At 41.6% G+C, this 23,988-nt stretch overlaps 2 protein-coding genes across 2 annotated transcripts in view; one reads left to right on the top strand and one right to left on the bottom strand.

Moving 5' to 3' along the window:
- LOC126108506 (uncharacterized) overlaps nt 1-23,988 on the bottom strand; it is a 369,053-nt gene that overhangs the window by 191,799 nt on the left and 153,266 nt on the right. The gene's annotated exons all lie outside the window — the stretch shown is intronic.
- The window catches only part of LOC126108507 (dnaJ homolog subfamily C member 11), a 123,996-nt gene that overhangs the window by 4,240 nt on the left and 95,768 nt on the right, over nt 1-23,988 (top strand). The window contains exon 3 of the mRNA XM_049913774.1: nt 19,063-19,195. Within this exon, the coding sequence (XP_049769731.1) occupies nt 19,063-19,195 (133 nt within the window). The remainder of the gene's footprint in view (nt 1-19,062; nt 19,196-23,988) is intronic.

A 23,988-nucleotide genomic window follows, 5' to 3' on the forward strand; every position in this document is an offset into this window, starting at 1 on the left:
ATAATTACGAAAAGCTGAAAAAAATGGCCATATCTGTTCAACTATTCTCAAATAATGATCCTTCATACACCAGCAATTGATTTTTGTTTATATAGTTTTGGAAGATCTTCATTTCATCTTACCAGTGTTCATTGCTCGTATGCAGCTTTCATCCCATTAACTGTGTGAAACTGACAATTTAGCACAAGTTAATTTTTAAAATAATGTGCAAGCATCAACCAGCCACTATTAACAGAGTTATTTATTAGGAATAATTAATGTTGTTGCTTGTACATAATGCAAAGGACAATCACACAATTAAAAATCAAAGACGGTAATATAGTCTATATTAAAACTGAGTGATAGCCCAAATTTGCAATAGCTGTTTTTTTGTGTTTTTACTGTATGATGACCAGTTTCATACTCTAAAGATATATCATATAAAAAAGGTTATTAGTAGAACATTGTTTCTGTTTTCAAACTGACAGGTTCAGCTTCAGACAGCTATTAACATCTAAAATTATGTTGTGCTGATAATGACAAAGGATCCTTAAGCGTGTAAGAAAAATTTAATATAGTAGTAATTTTTTTCTTGCAGCGTATTTTGCCGCAAGGCACTACCACCCCAAGGAATTGTCACTGCAATCAACGAATGTCATATGTACAGCATAACATAATGTTAAATGTGAACAGCAGTCCGAAGATAAATCTGTCAAGTCGAAGCCAGTAATGCTGATAATTTTTCCTAATAAATATTATTATTAACAGTGGCTGGTTGCTATTTGTACTTTAGTGTAAGAATGAAGCTGCATTTTTACAGACATGGTCTCACCACGTCAGTCATGAAGCTTTAGCAGTCTGAGTTGTTGTTGTGAAAGTGTTCTATCCTGTAGTGGCCCTGGTCTTAATGCTTTGGAGCCTGGCCACTTAGAAGAATACCAGATCTAGGAAACTGGCCATTCATGCTATTATTTAAAACATTACTAGCACATATGTAATTATTGTATCTTCAAGAGTAATACATATAAAGACAAGCTTAATGATTTGTTTTTCATATTTATTTTGGTTCTTTGATACCGTACAAATTGTAAAATAATGATGACAGAAAGTATACTTATCCTTCCAAGAAAAAAGTACAAGGTGGTTTATTGGACAATTTCTTCCCCTTGAGCTTCCAAAATTTCTTGTGCACTGAAGAAACATAATGTATTTGTAGCAGAATCACTGCAGACTGCAAAACCTCATGAATACTCACACAAAATTATGTCAGTGTGACCATATCAGCTCAGCCATTTGCGACAGCAATTGTTACGTTCACTTATATTTCTTTTAAAATAATTCTAGAATTTGAAAACATGTGGCAGCACCAAAAAAGCGACAGGTAGCGAGATATCTGTACGTTGTTCCCGTATGAAATGAATCAAGTTTTCAAACGATGGATGTCCTGGGCGCGAGGAAATTGTGAGCTGACCTATACTTGGGGGGCAGTCTTTTTAATACAAATTTGTGGCCTGAGCTGTGCTTGGGCATGGTCTACAAATTAAGTATTGCTGTTTTGTCATCTTACTTATTGACAAACGTCTCTACCACCACTCAATTTAAAGCAGTCGCAAATAACATTGTGATGTGTGTTTGTTTTTCTTTTTATGATTATCATTGGTTCACTTCTTGTTTTCTCTCTCAATCTCCCTCACCCCCCCCCCCCTCCCTCAGCCTTTTTGTCATTTCCTTTATTAGTAGTGATCTGTTAAATTTTTGTGCTCTCATTAATAGGAGAGGGGCGGGGGAGTTCTTTTTTGACCTGCTCTCTTCTTTACATTTTATTTGCTGCTTTTTGTGCTTCTTCACAGTTGTATATGTTTCCTATTCATTATGTATGATAGACCAGTAAATATATCATCACATGCAGTAAACAGATGAATTGTTCACAGATTTGGATATAACTAAATTATAAACATTTACAAAACATTATAGATGTAATCGATAACTGTGCGGTGCGTAACATATAATTCTGTCAGAATGTTTCTGGAAAATGAATTATTTTAACCACTGTCAACAAAACAACTTCATACTCTTACTCACTGTTATTTTATAATGAAAGTCAGAGCATACAGAATAAGTTCTAAACTTATATCTACATTATTGCTCTGTAAGTCATGCTTAAGTGTATAGCAGAGTGTTTGTGAAACCACTTTCACTCTGTTTCGCTACCGTTCTACTCTCGCACAGTGCGTGGGGAAAACGCGTACTTAAATCTTTCCGTGTGAGCTCTGACTTCTCTTATTTCATTACAATGATCATTTCTCGTATTTTGTTACAATGACTATTTTTATCCATGTAGGTGGTTGTCAAAAAAAATATTTTTGCATTCGGAGCAGAAAGCTGGAGCTGATTTTTCATGGAAAAAATTTCGTCACAGTGAAAAATGCCTTGTTTTAATGATACTCTCCCCTATTTCGTGATAATACGAAGCAAGCTGTTCTTCTTTGAACTTTGTCAATGGTCTTCATCAATTCTATCTACTAAGAATTTCACACTGGACAGCAGTACTCTAGCAGAGTACGGACAAGTGTAGTGTAGGCAGCCTCTTTAGGTTCTCAAACATGAGTCCTCACCCAAATCAGTCAACTGTATGAGAGTGGCTCAAAGACTTCTCAAGTAGCAGAATGTAGAACTCTGTCCTGTACGGCAAGTGTTCATCAGAGACGAGGGTATGTCAGTAAGTACCCCAGGCAAGTGGGACAGGACCATCCTCGCTCTCTGTATTCGGTACACAAATTATCTGACGGGTAGGGTGAGCAGCTCGACTGTTGGCTGATGACACTAGTGTATGCCAAGGTATTGTCGATGAGTGACTGTAGGAGGATGAGGGTGCCTCGGAGAGAATTTCTATTTTGTGTGGTGAACGGCAGTGTGCTGTAGATCTAGAAAAATGTAAATTAATGCAGATGAGTAGGAGAAACCATTCTGTAATGTTAGAATACAGTATTGGTGGTGCTGCTCGGCACAGTCGCAACTATTAAATTACCTAGTCATAACTTTGCAAAAGACATCAAATGGAATGAGCGTGTAAGGTCAGTGTAGGGAAGGGTAATGGTTAACTTGGGTTTATTGGGAGAATTATAGGAAAATTTAGCTCATCTATCAGAGTGGCAATTCCCTTCTGGAAAAAGTGGAATTCTCAGAGGACTACATTTTACCTAGAAAAATCAGGAAATCCAGGAATTTCATAAAATTTGGGGGAATTCTGCATTTTTAATCTAACATTGAAATTGAGTTTCATTGAGTTTTATAAATCATAGATTTTAAAATACTTAATATGTCGAAATGTGTTAATTACACGAGTATTATTCCATAGTCATCAATGTCTAAAAACTGCAGTTAAACTAATTTTTATGGCTGGTATATAGCTCACCTGAGAGGAAAGAAGTCATTATTCTGGTATGCTGCCTCTCTCCCTCCCCCTCACTCACCATTAATTTATGAAGATCTTCTTGATACCTCACTCCCAGAATTCTCAGGGATTTTTTTTCCCCAAGTTTGTTTAGTAACCCTGATCTATAAAAGTGAATGTGTATAGAATACTTGTGCGACCTACTCTAGAGTGCTACTGTAGTGTTTGTTTAAACACCAGCTTAGATTAAAGGAAAACACCGAAGCAATTCAGAGGCGTTTTGCTATATTTGGCTGGTAGCTTCTATCAACACACAGGTGTTACTCAAATGCTCTGTTAATTTACATGGCAATCCCTGGATGGAAGACACCTTTGTTTTTGTGAAATGCTATTGAGAAAGTTTAGAGAATAAGCATTTGCAGATGACTGCAGAAAGATTGCACTGCCACCAGTATACATCTTGTTTAAGAACTGAGAAGATAATTCAAGATAAGAGGAATTAGGTATTGTACAAGGGCTTATAGACTGTCATTTTTCCCTAATTTTTGTTTTCGAGTGGAACAGGAAAGGCAATGACTAGTAGTGGTATGAGGTACCCTCTGCTGTGCACTATATGGTGGTTTGCAGGGTATGTACGTGTAGATGTAGCTGTCGGTGGCTTCTGTACGTTGCAATTGTAGTGTCTACATGTGTCCATTATCTTTGAGAACAACTGAGACACAATAATGAATGGGATACTGAGCTTCACAAACGAAGAGTCAACATCATGTATCGGATATTACATGTTTGTTTATATTTTGCGTGGTTCCAGTTTGTGTATAAAAACATATAAAATAGTTACTATTTAATGCATACACTTACAACTCTTTCAGCCATTTGTTTAATCTGCTTATGCAATTTATTGTACATTGTGTGTGTGTGTGTGTGTTGGCGCACGCAGGGGGGTGGCAGGGGAGGGGGGAGTGTCTCTTGCTTTTGCTTCAGAGTAATGGATAGAACTGTTTGTATAATACTTCAGTTTTTCTTATTCTAAGCTATGGTTTGGTGCACGAATACTTACAGTATTTTTAGAACCTCCTTTTTTTCAAACATACCCTTACTTTTACTTTGTTAGTTTTCTTGTGGCCTTTGCTGTTCTTCGAAATTTCTAATTATATTGTGTTAGGAGACCAAATTGTTGGCCACTGTTGTTCAGGTGGTGAGATTTTTAACAATATTAACATACATAAAACTATCCTATCTTTCACAGTTAGCAGGTCCTGTGTTGGGGAGGAAAGTGAGAGCTATATTGGTTAGGTTAAAAAGGAAAGGGTGGTGGTGGTGGTTGTCTTTCCCCCTTAGTATTCTTTCTTTTCTCATTTCTTTCTTTGCAGTAGTTTTTCATTCTTTCTCTGTGTTTTTTATCTTCTTTATTCTGCGCATATTGTGCATGTCTTTCTCTTCGTTCCCCCCCCCCCCCCCCCCCCCCCACACACACACACACACACACACACACACACACACACACACCTGAAAGCCCCTGAACCTTTTTGCTTTTGATCTGGTGTAATGGTACTTGAATTATGTAACCATTACGGCAGCTCACCCGAACCTCTCGATACCAGCAATATTCTACTGTATTTCTGTAAAAACCAGGTTTTAAATTGTAAGACATTTCCAGGGGCAGATGTGGATTCTGACCACAATCTATTGGTTATGAACTGCAGATTGAAACTGCAAAAAGGTGGGAATTTAAGGAGATGGGACCTGGATAAACTGAAAGAACCAGAGGTTGTACAGAGTTTCAGGGAGAGCATAAGGGAACAATTGACAGGAATGGGGGAAAGAAATACAGTAGAAGAGGAATGGGTAGCTTTGAGGGATGAAGTAGTGAAGGCAGCAGAGGACCAACTAGGTAAAAAGACGAGGGCTAGTAGAAATTCTTGGGTAACAGAAGAAATATTGAATTTAATTGGTGAAAGGAGAAAATATAAAAATGCAGTAAATGAAGCAGGCAAAATGGAATACAAACGTCTCAAAAATGAGATCGACAAGAAGTGCCAAATGGCTAAGCAGGGATGGCTAGAGGATAAATGTAAGGATGTAGAGGCTTGTCTCACTAGGGGTAAGATAGATATTGCCTACAGGAAAATTAAAGAGACCTTTGGAGAGAAGAGAACCACTTGTATGAATATCAAGAGCTCAGATGGCAACCCAGTTCTAAGCAAAGAAGGGAAGGCAGAAAGGTGGAAGGAGTATATAGAGGGTTTATACAAGGGCGATGTACTTGAAGACAATATTATGGAAATAGAAGAGGATGTAGATGAAGATGAAATGGGGGATAAGATACTGTGTGAAGAGTTTGACAGAGCACTGAAAGACCTGAGTCGAAACAAGGCCCCTGGAGTAGACAACATTCCATTAGAACTACTGATGGCCTTGGGAGAACCAGTCATGACAAAACTCTATTATCTGGTGAGCAAGATGTATGAGACGGGTGAAATACCCACAGACTTCAAGAAGAATATAATAATTCCAACCCAAAGAAAGCAGGTGTTGACAGATGTGAAAATTACCGACCTATCAGTTTAATAAGTCACAGCTGCAAAATACTAACGCGAATTCTTTACAGACGAATGGAAAAACTGGTAGAAGCCGACATTGGGGAACATCAGTTTGGATTCCGTAGAAATGTTGGAACACGTGAGGCAATACTAACCTTACGACTTATCTTAGAAGAAAGATTAAGAAAATGCAAACCTACGTTTCTAGCATTTGTAGACTTAGAGAGAGCTTTTGACAACGTTAACTGGAATACTCTCTTTCAAATTCTAAAGTTGACAGGGGTAAAATACAGGGAGCGAAAGGCTATTTACAATTTGTACAGAAACCAGATGGCAGTTATAAGAGTCGAGGGGCATGAAAGGGAAGCAGTGGTTGGGAAAGGAGTGAGACAGGGTTGTAGTCTCTCCCCGATGTTATTCAATCTGTATATTGAGCAAGCAGTAAAGGAAACAAAAGGAAAAATTTGGAGTAGGTATAAAAATACGTGGAGAAGAAGTAAAAACTTTGAGGTTCGCCGATGACATTGTAATTCTGTCAAAGACAGCAAAGGACTTGGAAGAGCAGTTGAATGGAATGGACAGTGTCTTGAAAGGAGGATATAAGATGAACGTCAACAAAAGCAAAACGAGCATAATGGAATGTAGTCAAATTAAATCGGGTGATGCTGAGGGGATTAGATTAGGAAATGAGACACTTAAAGTAGTAAAGGAGTTTTGCTATTTAGGGAGTAAAATAACTGTTGATGGTCGAAGTAGAGAGGATATAAAATGTAGACTGGCAATGGGAAGGAAATCGTTTCAGAAGAAGAGAAATTTGTTAACATCGAGTATAGATTTAAGTGTCAGGAAGGCGTTTCTGAAAGTATTTGTATGGAGTGTAGCCATGTATGGAAGTGAAACATGGACGATAACCAGTTTGGACAAGAAGAGAATAGAAGCTTTCGAAATGTGGTGCTACAGAAGAATGCTGAAGATAAGGTGGGTAGATCACATAATTAATGAGGAGGTATTGAATAGGATTGTGGAGAAGAGAAGTGTGTGGCACAGCTTGACTAGAAGAAGGGATCGGTTGGTAGGCATCAAGGGATCACAAATTTAGCATTTGAGGGCAGAGTGGAGGGTAAAAATCGTAGAGGGAGACGAAGAGATGAATACACTAAGCAGATTCAGAAGGATGTAGGTTGCAGTAGGTACTGGGAGATGAAGAAGCTTGCACAGGATAGAGTAGCATGGAGAGCTGCATCCAACCAGTCTCAGAACTGAAGACCACAACAACAACAACAACAACAACAACAACAACAACAACAACATTTCTGTAAAGTAGTTAACATATTTCTGAGACAACATTCAGATTTGATTTCATTAATGTAGAGGTTCTTTGATACATCGATATGTTTATGTTGCAATGATCTTTGTCGTACTTGTAACTCTGATTTTTGGGTTCGTAACCGATTATTAGTTTGTTGTTAGAGATTCGGATCTTGAAAACGTCAAGTCTTGATCGTCATGTTGAAAAGACGCATATTGTAGTCAGCTTATAAAATGTGAACTTTAACAGGAAGATGTTTTCAAGTATGTTTTGTATTGTGAAGTGATGTTTTGTGTGTTACGTGATATTGCAGCATAAGTAATAAAAACAGAAATGTAACTTAAATTCGGAGTGCTGATTACTTTTTTTACATCACCATTGTCCTGCAAAAGTGTAATCTTCAAGAATGGTTTGTGAAACACATCTATAAAACTTTTGAATATAGCAGAATAAAACCTAGGCCTAGGCCTTTGCATCCGAGCTTGGAATCATCACCACCTAGATTTTCGACGATTGAGCCATGATTTTACGACGAGACCAGCGTGGGAAACACGAAAAGATGAGTGCCTAGTTTATTCATTATTACATGAAATGACTTTGTTAACTGTGCTCTAATGACACCAGCCACATAACAACTTTGTTGTTGCCCGAAAATGCAGTATTTAGCAGTGTGAGCAACATCACAATCATTATTAAATTTTGACCTTTGTTGTGGTAGGGTTGTTAGACTGGACTTTTCTCTTTTTCCTATTTCTTTCTCCATTATTTCAATTTCCCAAAGTCTGGTTTAACTTCTTTGAGTCACATCATTGATGTTTTCAGGTTTCTATAAAAAATTTACATTTTTTTTGTCTTAGAGTCTTTCTAGGTGTCCATAGAATAAAACTCTTTGCTTCCTCATTTTGTCTAATATTCATTCTGTTCTTTCATAAACTTGTTTATAACTTCTTACTTCCATTTCCCATCCATATAGTTTGCTGCCAAGAATTTCCTTACTATTTTCCTTTCCTTCTTTTCTGTTTCACGTAATTATTTGGCTGTATTTAATGAAAGGCTTTCTGAAGCATAAAGGCAATCTAGTCTAATAACAGTGTTGTCGTGCCAAAGTTAGGCATTTGTTGATAAAGATTTCTTAACGTGAAATGTTTTTTTTTTTTATTGAAAATCCACATCCATTTTTGTTGCCATTGCTAAGTTATCTTCCTTATCCAAAGCATTCAGTTTTATTGTTTCATCTGGACATTTAAATGCTGTTACTCTTCTTTTTCCCCATCATCAGTTTCTATGTATTTCATTTCTCCCTTCGTGTTTGTCATGTACTCCTTTTATTGGAAATATACAGGGTATTGTAAAACGATGACCTTTCCCAACATAGGTTCCTGTCCTCAATTTGTTCCTGACACCCTCTACATCCCCTCAAAGTCTGTCGATATTTTGTAACACCCTGTACATGTATTGAAGCTTTATCTGCACTGTTGCATTTTCTGTAAAAGCCACTCAGTTATCTCATTTTCTTCCAATAATGTTTTAATCCATATTCTTCTGGTCTTTTTCCTACATCCCCTAATTTTTATTTATTTATTTATATAGTGTACACAATTGAACACAGTGGGGCAATCCATCTTCTTGTCTTACATCAGTTTTGGTCCCAAAGGATTTGGAGCTTTCACCTAAATATTTAATTTTGTATTTGTTAGTGTGTCTTCTATGTTTACAACTGATGTGTGTTGAACAATTTCTTTGAATAACTTCTTTTCATAAATCAAATCGTATGCTTTTTTGAAGTCTGCGGATGTTATATAAATTCTGTTGGCTCTTGTTTCTGTATATCAGATTATGAATTTCAGATTTTCATACCACACAGAACATCCTTTTCTAAACCCTATATGGTGCTTTCCTAATTGTTGCTCCAGTTGGCTTTTCAGCCTTTCTTGTAATGCTTTTCAAAGAATTTTGTAAGCCACTGGTAGGAGGGAACTTCTCCTAGTTGTTGTTTCAAACATAATCTTACACTCATTCGCAGGCTGTGCTCAGCCACTGCTGAGTTTTCAAAGTTCTTGCACTTTAGTGACACTGACATTCAATACAACAATTGACAATAGTCCATATAGACTGTCCCACATTACAGCTGCCACACCACCAAGGAATGTTATTCATCCCTGGCACTCTCAGACTGAGATTATCTTGGTCAAGTCCTAACATTCTTTAATGCTACTGGATGGGTGAAAGACTGGTCTGCTTGCTTGCCATTTTAGGACTCTACCTATTTTAGTAGTTGTTGCACCACAAAATGGAAGCTGTACTGTGTGTTGACCTTTCTCACTTTGTTAAGCAGCATCACGTCTCTGCTTCCTTGACAGCATTGACCTCATATAATGCACTGAATACCTGTTCTGTCTGAGCACTGTTACCACATGATTAATCTTGCACCTGCAGTCATCTTGTAGAAAATAGTCCAGGCTCTGTGTATTAGGATGTTCAGCAAAGTTGGATGGTAAAAGTTACACCAATTGAGATTCAGATCTGTATATGTCAGTTTTCAATACACTGAGTACTTTTTTATCCAAATTTGTCTTTGGTTAGAATTGTGTGCATTTTGTACAAAAGTAAACAAACTCAGAATTGAGAAATCATTAAATGAAAACAGTAAATAGAGTATTCGTTCATACTTTACACCATTTTATACACTGTTCTGCTATTCTTATACTCCACTCTGCCATGTAAGCCTACTTTTCCTGTTGGATTTACACCACGTCTGTATTTCTGAGGGCTCACAAAATGGAGGTACATGTTTGTGCCCTCACTTTGTGTTTGCCACCATCAACTCGCAGTGCAATGCATTTTTACTCCTCCTTGATGTCTCTACTGTCTTCAGTGTGGCACTCGCCTAATAGCTGACCATTTCAGTAATACTGTACACGACTCAACACTGTTGTCTCAATGTTCACAGTTATGATGAACTATGTTATCTTCCACCTCTGGATGCTACCTGAAAATATCCTCTGATGCAACTCTTCTGATGCAAAAACAGTGTTTGTGTGGCAAAACAAGCAGTGAGAACAATCACAGGCATTACAAACAGAATTCCTGCTGGCCATACTTCAAAGAACTAAAAACACTAAGAGCACACTTTCTATCTATTAAAGCCTGTCTCGGGTAAAGTGCACTTATGGTGTACCAGGATCTTTCATTGTATGCAGTAGTTTGCAGTACTTTTTCCTTGGTTGTAGTCAATTAGAAACGTTCAATCTTATAAACTTTTTCATCACAGAATTTGGGTTTCTTTTTTTTTTTTTTTTTTTTTTCCCCAAATATGTTGCTATTTTCAGGTTTCTGGTTATGTTGGGACATAATAGCATGGCTTAAATTGCTGGGAATGTAATTATCAGGAGTGAAATTGATAATTTTGGTCATCACAAATGTCACATTGTTTTTTCCAGTGTTTCCAAGGAGGAAATTAGGGATTAGGGTGGGACCTGAGAGTACAGCTTGAATTGCTATGAGTAAAACAAAATAGCCGCTAACTTCATCTGTGAAGCATAGGAAATTACAGGTGAGTAACGTGACTGGCTACTCACATCAGGCTGGAGAATCATACATTAATAGTATTAATAACACAGTGCATGGTGTTAAGATGGCTGGCCTGGTTTATATTTATGTTAAATGTCAATTAAAAAGCAACTTTAAAGTAAGTTTTTATTTTCTTGTTGAATTCCTATAATTCTGTCCTTAGAACTATACTACTTCAGGAATAAAAATACCCCTCAATTTTGTATGAAAAAATTGGAAAATTGCCCACAGTTTGAGGGTTAAGCTCCTGCGGTCAACCGTAAGACCAGCCGTGTGTTTAATTTTTCTTCTTTTCAGCCCCCGGGTTACAGAACTCAAAACGTGGCTTCGGCACCATTACCTTGCTACATTTTTTTCATAGTCCAATATTGTGTGTGCTATTTCTAATGCAGCTACGGGGTTTTCATCTCACCATTGCCTCGGTCACTGTCGGATCGGGTTCTCGTCCGACAGATGGAATTGTCGTGCCTCCCCTGGGCAGTCTATCGGCTTGTTCGTTGCCATCAATTACTGCACGACTACGGACCCACAGCAGGTTTACCCTGCCGCTTTCCCCTAACCTCACAAAGGCTTCCTGGCATTCTGCAACAGTCTGTGATCGTGTTGCAGGCCCCGATTCGGATATCGGAGTTCTTCGGCTGTCTGAAGAAGTGTAGACACCGTGAACCTCGTAGCACTTACGCAGCTCGTCTACCACGCTCACTCTGATAACGGGTAACTCCGCCTGGAATTCCGGGGCCACCTTACCTAGAGCGATTGCTCTGTCCGGTCTAGACTGTACCCGAGCCGCAGCCCCAGCTCCTCCGTCTGTTTCTGACCGGTCGGTAAACTTTTACTGCCTCGTCTTCTCGTCAAACAAGCGGTCAAAGACTTTCAGGTAGCAGCTGTGCTATCCACCGTTACAAAAAAAAGGAAAGGAAATAACATAAATTTAAAATACACCAAGCTGAGTAAGTGCCAAATAGCTCTACGTACCTTCCCAGCATACAGCGAGAGCGAGGTGACAAAAGTTGTGGGATAGAGGTGGTGGTAGTATCGCATACCAAAGGCGTAAAAGGGCAGTGTGTCGGTAGAGCTGTCATTTGTACTCAGATGATTGGTGTGAAAAGGTTTCTGACCCGATTGTGGCCACACAACGGGAATTAACAGACTTCAAATGCAGAATAGTTGCTGGAGCTGGACACGTGGGGCATTCCATTTTGGAAATCATTTTGAAATTCAGCATTCTGAGAATCACACTGTCCAGAGTGGGCTGAGAATACCAAATTTTAGGCATTACCTCTCACCGTGGACATGCAGTGGCAAATGGCCTTCACTTAACCCTTTAACTGCTCCGGATGTGTTAACGCGCCCACCTTCGTACCTGTCCCACGCACCACCAGTCCTTCGACCCGGTGCTCCGAACGTGTCTACGACCTAGGCGGTTCGGAGCACACGGGGACAGGTACAGAGGCTTGTGCGTTAATACACTCGGAGCAGTTAAAGGGTTAACAACAGAGGGCAGTGGAATTTATCTAGAGTTGTCAGTGGCAACAGATAAGCGACACTGCACGACTCGACTGCAGAAATTGACGTGGGACGTACGACGAACGTATCCTTTAGGACAGTGTGGCAAAATTTTGCATTAATGGGGTACAGTAGCTGACGACTGAGGGAGTGCCTTCGCTAACAGCACGACATCGGCCGCAGCACCTTTCCCGGGCTCGTGACGGTATCGATCGGGACACAGACGACTGGCAGACTGTGGCCCGCTCGGCCGAATGTCAGTTTCAGTCGGTAAGACTCGAGGGTGAGGTAGTGTGTATCGTAGACTGCACAGAGCCGTGGACCCGGGTTATTAATGAGGCACCGTGTGAGCTGGTGGTGCCTCCGTATTGTGTCGGCTATTTTTACACGAAACGGACGGGGTCCTCCAGTCCGACTGAACCGATCGGTGACCGGATACGATTGTGTTCAGCTACCTGGAGACCATTTGTAGCCATCTGTGGATCTCACATTCCCACAAAACAGTGGAATTTTTGAGGACGACGAGGTACCGCGTCACCGGGCCACAATTGTTCACGATCGGTTCGAAGAACATTCTGGACAGTGCGAGTGAAAGATTTGGCCACCGAAATCTCCCTCCGTCAGTCCCGTCGAATTTTTACGGGACGTAATTGAGACGTCAGTCGGTGCGCAAAATCCTGCACCGGCGACACCTTCGCAATCCCGAATGGCCAAAGAGGCGGCAGGGCCGAATGTATCTGCAGGAAACACAGTCCGTGGCACAGTTGCTGCACTACGCTGGGCAAAAAGATATCGAGATGTGTCCCGATCTCAGTGTATACTGCTGACAAAATCTTCTCGGGCTTACATCTGGGTGCCTGCTTCAAAATTCTCACAGACACCTGGATCGAAGCACAACTAGATTTTGTCGGTTTTAAATGTATTCGTGTAAAGCTATACCGGGTGAGTCACTAACTATTGCCACCTAGAATAACTCCAAAAGTATAATATTAGCTGAAAAGTGTGTGGGACAAATGTTGCACAGGATAACGTGGGCCGTAATATGACGTTGGTTTTTTGTCGCTAGCTGGGGTCACGTCAGAAATACAGAGGTCAAATTTGGTTTTTTAAGTAGGGTGCTATATTTTCGTACTTATTTTCTGATAGCTGCTATCGAGAGGATTCCAATTATGTGTAACAGTAAGGTCGACGAAGGTCACAAATGTGGCACGAACGTCCATTTACAGAAGGTGTTCGAAGTGATGACCGTCGGTATCGGTGCAGTGCTGCAATCTTCTTATCACAGATTGAGTGGTATTCCTTATCACTTGTGCACTTATCGAAGCATGTACTCTGACAATTGTCTCTCGCATATCTTCAGGTGTAATTGAAATGTCTTTATAAACAATATCTTTTACAAATCCCCACAAGAAAAAAATCCCGAGTCTTCAAGTCTGGTGAACGAGCCAGCCAAACTGTAGCATCCCGTTTAAAGAAACTAAGTTGACCTTCGTGTCCCTGAAGTGACCCCACCTAGCAACAAAAAACCGATGTCATATTATGGCCCCGTTGTCCCGTGCAACTTTTGTTCCACACACTTTTCAGCTTCTATCATACTTTTGGAGTTATTCTTGGTGGAAATAGTGACTCACCCTGTATAATAAAGTACCTCTTGACAGTGGTGACTGACTATACAATTACTTTGAGAGGTATCTGTGGAACTTATTAGTGAGGACGAAGAATTCGACAATAGCATGTGAGAAGAGATAAAAACTTTGAGATTTACTGACGGCATTGGATTTCTGTCAGTAGGCAAAGAACTTGGAAGGGCATTTGAATGGAATTGACAGTGTTTTGAAAAGGGCTTGTAAAATGAATATCATGAAAAGTAAAATCAGGGTACTGGAATGTAGCTGAATGAAATCAGGTGATGCTGAGGGAATCAGATTACAAAATGGATGCTAAAAGTTTTACTCGTGTTTTGCTATTATATTCAGCCATCATGAGTTCTTTAACTGATGATGGCTGAATATAAAATGCAGGCTGCCAAAAGAAAGGAAAGCATTTCTGAAAAAGAGTTATTTGTTAACTTGTAATAGAAATTTGTCAGGTAATTTTCTGAAATTACCAGACGGCTGTAATTGAAGTGCAGCTACTCACAGTCCAGGAGGGTTGTAATTGTCATATGACAGCGAAACTTTTTACATACGTTAATGCTTTAATGTGGAATCGATTATTGCCGGAAAAAAATAGTAGTTCAAATTTTGGCCACCAGGTGCAAATCTGGCACTGTACAACATCTCTTTGGCATATCCAGTGCTCATATTGAGCAAGTTGTGTAAGTGGCACTAAATAATGAAATTGACATTATGCCTTTCTCACTTGTTTGGCATTTTCTGCTCATGTCTTATCACTAATCCATTACATTTGAAAACATTTCTATACATCTTTCTTGTAATCACAGCGCCAGATTATATCATTGCCACATTGTAGGAGTGGGGTCTCCGGGGCCCGCTCCTGAATTTTATCCAAAATTTCCTGTCGCTCCGTACTTTCCGTGTCCAAGTTGGAGCCTCCCATAGTTCCATCCATATCCAGGAGAATGGAGTCCTGCAGTGGCCATTAACGATCTAGATGCAGCTGTCGGGCCCTCTGTTTCCCCTTCTCCGTATGCAGGCAACTTCTGCGTTTCGTACTGCTGCTCCAGTACTGGTGTTGCTGAGTGTCGCCTACAGGGAGCCATCCACAAGGCGCAGTCATGGGCTCTAGCCCACGGCTTCCAGTTTTCAGCCGCAAAGTTCTTTGTCGTACACTTCTGTCGGCGTCGTACCGTTCGTCCGGACCCAGAACTTTACCTTCACGATAGTCCACTCACTGTAGTGGAGACATATCGATTCTTAGGACTGGTTTTTGTCACTCGATTGACTTGGCTTCCTCATCTTCGTCAGCTTAAGCGGAATTGCTGGCGGCACCTCAGTGCCCTCCGTTGCTCGAGCAACACCAATTGGGATGCAGATCACTCTACGCTGCTGCGACTCTACAGAGCCCTCGTCCAATTCCGAATTGACTATAGGAGTGTGGTTTCTGGTTCGGCGGCACCCTCAGCGTCGCATTTACTCGACCCTGTGCACCGCTGCGGTGTTCGATTAGTGACAGGAGCTTTTAGGACGAGTCCAGTGACCGGCATACTGGTGGAGGCTGGGGTCCCTCCATTGCAGCTCAGACGTGCACAACTGCTCGCCAGTAACACAACACACATTCGTAGCTGTCCTGAGCATCCAAATTACTGTCCCCTCTTCCCGCCTGCGGCAGTCGGTCTCCCACGTCGGCGACTCGGGTCGGGGCTAACGATTGCGGTTCGTGTGAGATCCCTTCTCTCCGAACTGGAGTCCTTCCCTTTACCACCTCTACTCGTGGTCCGTTCACGTACACCTCTACGGTGTACACCTCGGCCACAGCTTCGTCTGGACCTTTCACGTGGCCCTGAGGGCTCTGTTAACCCTGTGGCTCTCCGATGTCACTTCCTCTCGATTCTTGACGCGTTCCGGGTCTCCGAAGTGGTTTACACCGACGGCCCGACGGCTGACAATCGTGTCGGCTTTGCCTACGTTCACGGTGACCATATTGAACAGCATTCCTTTTCCGATGGCTGCAGTGTACTCACTGCTGAGCCGGTAGCCATTTCTCGTGCACTTCAGTATCTCCGTTCGTGCCCCGGGGAGTCTTTTCCGTTACGTACGGACTCGTCGAGCAGGCCGAAAACTATCGACAAGTGCTACCCTCGTCATCCTTTGGTAGTGTCCACCCGGGAGTCTATCTGTGCCCCGGAACAGTCCAGTCGTTCGGTGGTGTTCGTCTGGATCCCCAGTCGTGTCGGAATCCCGGGAAATGAACTCGCTGACAGGATGGCCAAACGGGGTATACGGAAATCACTTCTGGAGACGGGCATCACCGGAACTGACCTGCGTCGGTTATTACGCCGCAAGGTTTTTCAGCTTTGGGAGACGCAATGTCAAAATTTCAGTACGCACGACTAACTGCGACCCATTGAGGGGACCACGAATGTGTGGAAGTCCTCGATGAAGGTGAAGGTGCCTCGCAGGGACTCTGTGGCTCTCTGCCTTTCCTGGGCGACCCACGGCCGCCTCCTGTGCCGTCAAGACCCACCTCGGTGTCGGTGCAGTGCCCGTATTCTTCTGCTCTGTCCTCCTCTGGCTGCCCTGCGACTCCATCTTCGGTTACCGGACTCGTTATCGTCGATTTCGGCAGACGACGCCTCGTCGGCTGATTTACTTTTACGTTTAGTTCGTGAGGGTGGGTTTTATCATTCGATTTAGCACGTGTCCTTTGTCCCTCTGTGTCCTCCACCCTCGTGCTTTTAGGATGGAGGTTTTAATGTATTGCAGGCTGGCTGGCTTTTCCTTTTTATTTTCGTGGTCGGCCAGCCACTGTAATCTGCTTCCTTATTGTACTCTCTTCTAACTGTTTTGTGCATCTCTGTCGTTTTCTTTCCTCTTTTTGTTCCTTTTAGTGTTCGTTTCCTTTCCTTCGTTCTTGTGGTCTTTCCTTTCTTTCCGTTTTGTGTTATATGTCTCGTCCGTTTTATTCTCACACTTGTGGCAGCTTTTTATTAGGAACGAGAGACCAGTGACCTCGTAGTTTGGTCCCTTTCCCCCTCTTTTAAACCGACCGACCGACCGACAGCACCAGATTTGAATCTGGTGGCCAAAATTGGAACCAATTTTTATCTGGTGTATATCGATTCTGCATTAACAGACGAGAAGATCTACAGAGTTTTCATGCCGTATGATAATTACAGTTCACTCTTTACCTCTGTGAATAGCAGCACTTTAATTATAACCCCTCAGTATTCGTCTTGAGTGTAGTCCGGTACAGAAGTGAAACGAGACGGTAAATGGGAAGATAAACGAGGAAGAAAAGGACAGATGCTTTTGGAATGGTGTGCTGCAGGAGAAAGCTAAAGGTTAGATGGGCAGCTTGAGTAACGAATGGGGAGGTACTGATTACAAATGGGGAGAAAATAACTTACTGCTCAACTTGACTAAAAGAAGGTAACGGTTGGTAGGACAAATTGGGATCGGGGTGTATATTCCCTGGGAATTCGGGAAAAACCTCGGAATTTTTCATTGTTTTAGTTTTCAGTTAATTTTTGTACATTTGTCTGGTAAGAACTGATATTCTAGCAAATAATTTTGCTTTAGCCCACTACTACAGAATAACACTGCAGAGATAAAACATAAACAAGAGAAGAACGCTAAAATAAAACTTTTAAGTTGCAAAGAAAATGTGTCATTTACATTGACAAAATAGTGTACCCACAAGTATCTGCTAACAGCAGAATGTGACCAAGACAATGCAGTACTTCGTAATAACAAACATGCATTCATTTTGATGAACATGGTGTTACAACTGTTTACATTTCTAACAGGTTGTGGGAAAATATTGTGAATGGTGGTTTGAGAAGCATTATTTTCAGTTTCCTTTTACACAAGATGAATTGGTACATGTGAGAATGTGTGATGAATGTGTTAGTCTCAATCAAAACTCGAAACACTGAGGACCAGCCATTTAGAAAAATTTCGGGCCAAGAAGAGCAGCCGTTTATGCCATTATTTAAAATTTTAGTGACATGTTTGTGTTTGATGTATCTTACAAAGGGTAACACATGTTATAAATTGCCAAGCTTCAAGGTTAGTCCTTCATATTTATTTTAGCTTTTTCATCGATTACAAATTATGCAATAATAATATCCTAAAAGAAGTCAAAGTGCACGATATAAAATGTATTTGACCAGATAATCCACAAAATGTTTGGTCACAGCAGTGAAATTTGTCAGTAGTATTCAGCTGCTGCAATTTAAGCTGTGGCCTTAGGATCCTGCCTACAACCAGCCTCAGGAAATAAAGCAAAAATTTTTGATGACCAATATTATATGTGAAAGCTTAGCTTTTCTTGTTGCAATGCTATATGTGTTTTAATTTGAACAGTCAACTTTTCCTAATTGTGTGTTCGTGCTACTTAAAAATGATGTTGCTATTGGCTGACTGTCAAGTGTCCTATGCTCTGAATATTTGCTGTCATCAGCTGGCGAGATCACGTGACGTGAGCTACGATTGGCTGGAAAAAGCATTTTGCCATGTTGATTTCAATGCTTTGCAAGCTACCAGGCTGTATTTGGTGGAATTCGTGCTTATATGTTGGTAACACGAAAATATGCCGTGTAGATGTTGCCACATATCAAAAATCTTTCCAAAATTTGTTGTTAAGTGCTGGGTTTTGTATTCTAAAGTGTCAAAGTCTTAAGACAGTGTATAAACCCTTCACCATTCGCAGGATTGAAAAGTTATTATAGCTCCGAGGCAAAGTATATTGTCATTTAGTGAGGGTAAGATGGGATATTCATGAATTTTTTTCTCGTCCGTGTATAGACCTTGGGATGCGTCAAGATGGTATCAGTTTGGAAATGGCAGGCATTTTCAGTGATAAAAATTGTAGAGGGAGACTTAGCAACGAATACAATAAGTGGGGGCAAATGGCAGTAGTTACGCACACATTAAGACGGTTGAACAGGATATACTAGCGTGGACAGTTGAAACAAACCAGTCGTCAGACTGAAGACCGTGACAATAGTGTGATATACTAAACGTGACTTTTAATTTTTTATGTAAAATTGTGTTGTTGTACATTGCTTAGATGCAGTTATCAAAATCACTATCGCGTACAGGGTCAGTGCTCGACAATCGGAACGAATTGTGTTGCAGTCCTGAGCGACCCCCACCGGCGGGCTATCTACGACACGCTGGGCACTCGGGGGCTGAAGGCTGACGGCTGGGAGATCGTGCAGAGGACCAAGACGCCACAGGAGATCCGTGAGGAGTACGAGAGGCTTGCCAGGTGAGCTACATTCCTCGGTGCACCCGCACCTCGCCACCGAATGGAACAGTGCGGCAGGAGGTAAGGAGGTGGTGCTGGTGTCTGTGGAGATGGCGTACAGGGCATGCAAGTGGAGTGATTTCCAATTGAAATTAGTATGGGTACTTTTCAAACCCGAGTTGCACTGAGAGTATTGCATCAAGGCAATCAGGTAGATGCAGTATTTCCTGATTGCCAAAATGCATTTAACTCAGTACCACACCTACTCTTATTGTCAAAAGTACGATCATGTGGTGTATCGAGTGAGATTTGTGACTGGATTGAGGACTTTCTGGTAGGAAGGATGCACACATTATCTCGGACGTAAAGTCCTCGTGAGATGTAGAAGTAACCTCAGGTGTGCCCCAGGGAAGTGTGTTGAGACCTTTGCTGTTCATCTTATATTAATAACCTTGCAGGTAATATTGATAATAACCTCAGATTTTTTGCAGATGAATCAGTTATCTGTAATGGAGTACTGTCCGAAAGAAGCTGCATAAATACTCAGTCAGGTCTTGATAAAATTTCGAAATGGTGCAAAGGTTGCCAACTTCCTTTAAATGTTCAGAGATGTAAAATTGTGCGCTTCACAGAGCGAAAAAACATGGTATCTTATGACTGTAATATCAGTGAGTCACAGTTGGAATCGAACATCTCTTATGAATACTGGATATAACACTTCTTGGATGTAACACTTTTCAGGCGTACGAAATGGAATGATCGCATAGGTTCAGTTGTGGTTAAAGCAGGTGATAGACTTGGATGTATTGGTAGAATACTGGGGAAGTGCAATTGGACTGCCGAGCGGGATTAGCCGAGCAGTCTAAGGCGCTGCAGTCGTGGTCTGTGCGGCTGGTCCCGGCGGAGGTTCGAGTCCTCCCTCGGGTGTGGGTGTGTGTCTTTGCCCTTAGGATAATTCAGGTTAAGTAGTGTGTAAGCTTAGGGACTGATGACCTTAGCAGTTAAGTCCCATAAGATTTCACACACATTTGAACATTTGCAATCGGACTACAAACAACATTGTTAAAAATTACTTGTACGACCAGCTCTAGAATATTGCTCAAGCGTGTGGGACCCATACTAAATATGACTAACAGGTGATATTGAATTTGTACAAAGAAGGACAGCACAAATGGTCGCAGGTTTGTTTGATCTGTGGGAAAGTGTCACAGATACACGGAATAAACTGAACTGGCATACTCTTGAAGATAGGCGTAAAATATCCCTAGAAAGTCTGCTAACTGTTTAAAGAACCAGCTTTGTGACAACTCCAGCAACACACTACAACCTCCTAGTGTGTCGCTCACACGGGGATCGTGAGGATAAGATAAGAATAATTACAGCATGCACGGAAACATTCACTCGCTCATTCCACACTCCAGTTGTGAATAAAATGGGAAGGAGCCCTAATAACTGGTACAGTGGGACATGCCCTCTGCCGTACGCTTCACTGTGCTTTGCAGAATATAGATATAGATACAGATGTACAATTACACTGGTGTGGAAAACTGTAAATATCGCGTCATGTGTCTTCGACAAATAATGTAAGTTGATGAAATGTGGACCGTACGTTCAAAGAACTGTTACAGTATAGTACAGAAGATAACTGATAGAAATGTGCAATGACATGAATAGAAATGATACTTTTATTCAAAAATGATAATTAAACTAAAGTTGCTGCTATTTGATGGTCCTCCGGACATTACAGAATTTGGGATGTGTTCCTTAATACGGAGTGTGATCACCACAAACGGCAATGTCTTGTGTGCAGTGCACTCCCATGCTAACCCTAATGTTCATAAGGAGTTTTGGGGGGAACAAGGTGTGTGTGTGTGTGTGTGGGGGGGGGGATGGATGGATGGTTGGTTATTGCAGCACATCCACGTGGACCAGTGTCGACCCAGTAGTAGTAAATCAAGTTGGTGGAGTAATGGAGTGCCTTATGACAAGTACTCCTCACTGAGCTCCTGGCCAGCATGGGGACACACTGCAGAGTGTGCATTGCTGCCCACAGTAGTAACACACCGTATTAAGACCCACGTCCCACGTTTTGTAATGTCCAGAGGTCCGTCATAAATAGCAGCGACTTAAGTTTAATTATCGTCTGTTAACAAAAGTATCATTTCTGTCCGTCTCATTGTGCAGCTCTTTCATTTGCCTCTCGTACTGTAGCTGTATGGTCCAAGTGTCGAGGAGATATGCTACTTGGCAGCAATACACAGTATGAAAGCTCCTTTCATTGTTAAGTTTTGCACACCACTGCATTTTGTGGTAATAATTGTAAAAATTTTAGATCTCTATCGATTTGATATGCTGTCGTCGTAAATATGGGGGTTTGGTTGACTATTTCAAGTAAAGAACACGCTGGATTAGTATGTCAGATATGACTATTGTGCAGTGATTATATACTCCTAGTTTGGCAGAATTTGAGAATATTACACTATCTGCTAAAAAATACCCGGACACCCATTGGGGGATGTTTAGCCCTAGTGGTGGTAGGAGACAAAATAGACGGCACAATCGGGTCGGATGCGACGTGCTCCCTCTTCGATGAGGTTTGTGTAGACATACAAGGTCTGTACAAAAAAATCTGAATTATTTGTAATTTTGCACTAGTGGTGTGTCGGTGCAAAAAGCGGTTGGCATCCTTGCACGTGGCTGTGTTTAATGTGTAACTGCCAGAAGTTTCGTCATCGTATGACTGTTAGTTATTGTTCGGTGTTGTATTCGGTAGAACATTGTGTCGCACAGTTCGCAAATTTTGAGATGACAGATTTAGAGGAACAGTGCCTCTACGTTTAATTTTGCACGATACTTGAGAATACTTTACAGACACACACCGAATGATGCGGGAAGCCTGTGGTGAAGAGTGCTCGAGCCGTACTCGGTTTACAATGGTCTACTCAGCTTAAAAATGGCGGATGGAAATTAAAGATTAACTTCGTTCAGGACACCCTTCCACACCTACTGACGCCGCTCGTGTCAGGAAGGTCGAGAAAGTTGTATGTGCCGATCGAAGACTGACTGTCGAAGAGATTGCAGAATAATGTAACGTTTCATTTGTATCGTGTCACAAAATCCTGACACAGCATTGTGGATGCATTGTGTTGCCAACAAGTTCATCCAACGGCTCACGATTCGAGTTCAGAAAGACCTTCGGCTCACAGTCTGTGAAGAGCTTTTGGATCACGCAAATGAGAATGAGGTGTTCTTAAAGAGAAAGATAACTCTTGATGAGACGTGGATGTACGGTTATGATGTTAAGACTGAGAGTCGGTTTCACAATGGGTCAGTAAAGGTTCTCCATGACTAGAAAAAGCTATTAGGATAGGTCAAATGTCAAAGCTGTGGTGATAGTTTTCTTTGGCTTGGAAGGATTACTTTCATCATGAATTTGTGCCACAGGTACAAACTGTTAATCGCTTCTTCAAATTCTGTGACGTGCAGTCAGCAATTTACACATTTCGTCAGTTGAAGTGGAAGGCCTTCATGCTTGAGGATCATCTTAAATTGGCTGATGACCATGTTTAAATTGTGAAAGCAAATTGTAACATTGCATATGACCCAGAGCATCATCTCCATAAGTTCATTTCAAAAGCAGAAACATGACTGTAAAAGTTTTCCCAGTTTCATGCAAAATTTTATGTTGCAGCTTTGCTCCAGAAAATTTCACATTTCAAAAATTGCCACTAACACTTACATGTTGACAAATTTCTCTCATTTAGACCTTTCGGTTGGTACTGTTCCGCTAGCTCGGCGCTTCGAATGGTTCGCTCTTGCTGATACACACTCGAGTGACCACTTTCCACGTGTCCTTCGATTGCTGCCACAACCGTCATATATGCGCCCGCGACACTGGAAGTTCACACAAGCCGATTGGACACTATTTTCATCTCTAGCGACATTCGATGACAGTCACTTTCCTAGCGTCGATGATGAGGTCACTCATATTACAGACGTTACTCTTACAGCTGCGGAACGTTCAATACCTCGCACCTCCAAATTGCCCCGGCGCCCCCCAGTTCCTTGGTGGAAAGAGGCGTGCCATGACGCAATACGTGAGCGGCGACGTGCTCTTCGCGTTTTCAGACACCATCCTACTTTGGCCACCTGTATCCGCTATAAGCAGTTCCGTGCGCGATGCCGTCGCGTCATCCGCAATAGCAAGAAAGCAAACTGGAACTTCTTTACTAGCTCATTTAACACCTTCACTCCCTCCTCGGAAGTTTGGAGATGAATTCGACAGTTATGTGGTGCGCCTAGGTTCTCCCCAGACTCCGGGCTCACTGTCGCGCATGATACATTAGTGGACCCCGTCGCAATTTCTAACTCATTGGGTCAACACTTTGCTGAGATTTCGAGCTCTTCAAATTACCCACCAGCGTTTCTCCCGAAGAAACGTGCTGCGGAAGTGCGACCTCTTGCTTTCTCATCTGAAAATCGCGAAAGCTACAATACTGTTTTCTCCATGCGGGAACTCCAACATGCACTCTCTTCTTCTCGCTCCTCCGCCCCAGGACCGAATGGTATCCCCATACAAATGTTGCTGCATTTATCATACCATAGTCTGCGTTACCTCCTTCGCCTTTATAATCAAATTTGGACCGACAGTACTTTTCCCAGACGATGGTGGGAAGCTATCGTCGTTCCTGTTCCAAAACCTGGAAAGGACAAACATCTCCCCTCTAGCTATCGCCCCATTGCTCTCATGAGCAGTGTATGTAAGGTTTTGGAGCGTATGGTGAATTGCCGTTTAGCTTGGTGGCTGGAGTCCC

The sequence above is a fragment of the Schistocerca cancellata genome, chromosome 11 (genome assembly GCF_023864275.1).
Source record: "Schistocerca cancellata isolate TAMUIC-IGC-003103 chromosome 11, iqSchCanc2.1, whole genome shotgun sequence".
Taxonomy (NCBI): Eukaryota; Metazoa; Arthropoda; class Insecta; order Orthoptera; family Acrididae; genus Schistocerca; species Schistocerca cancellata.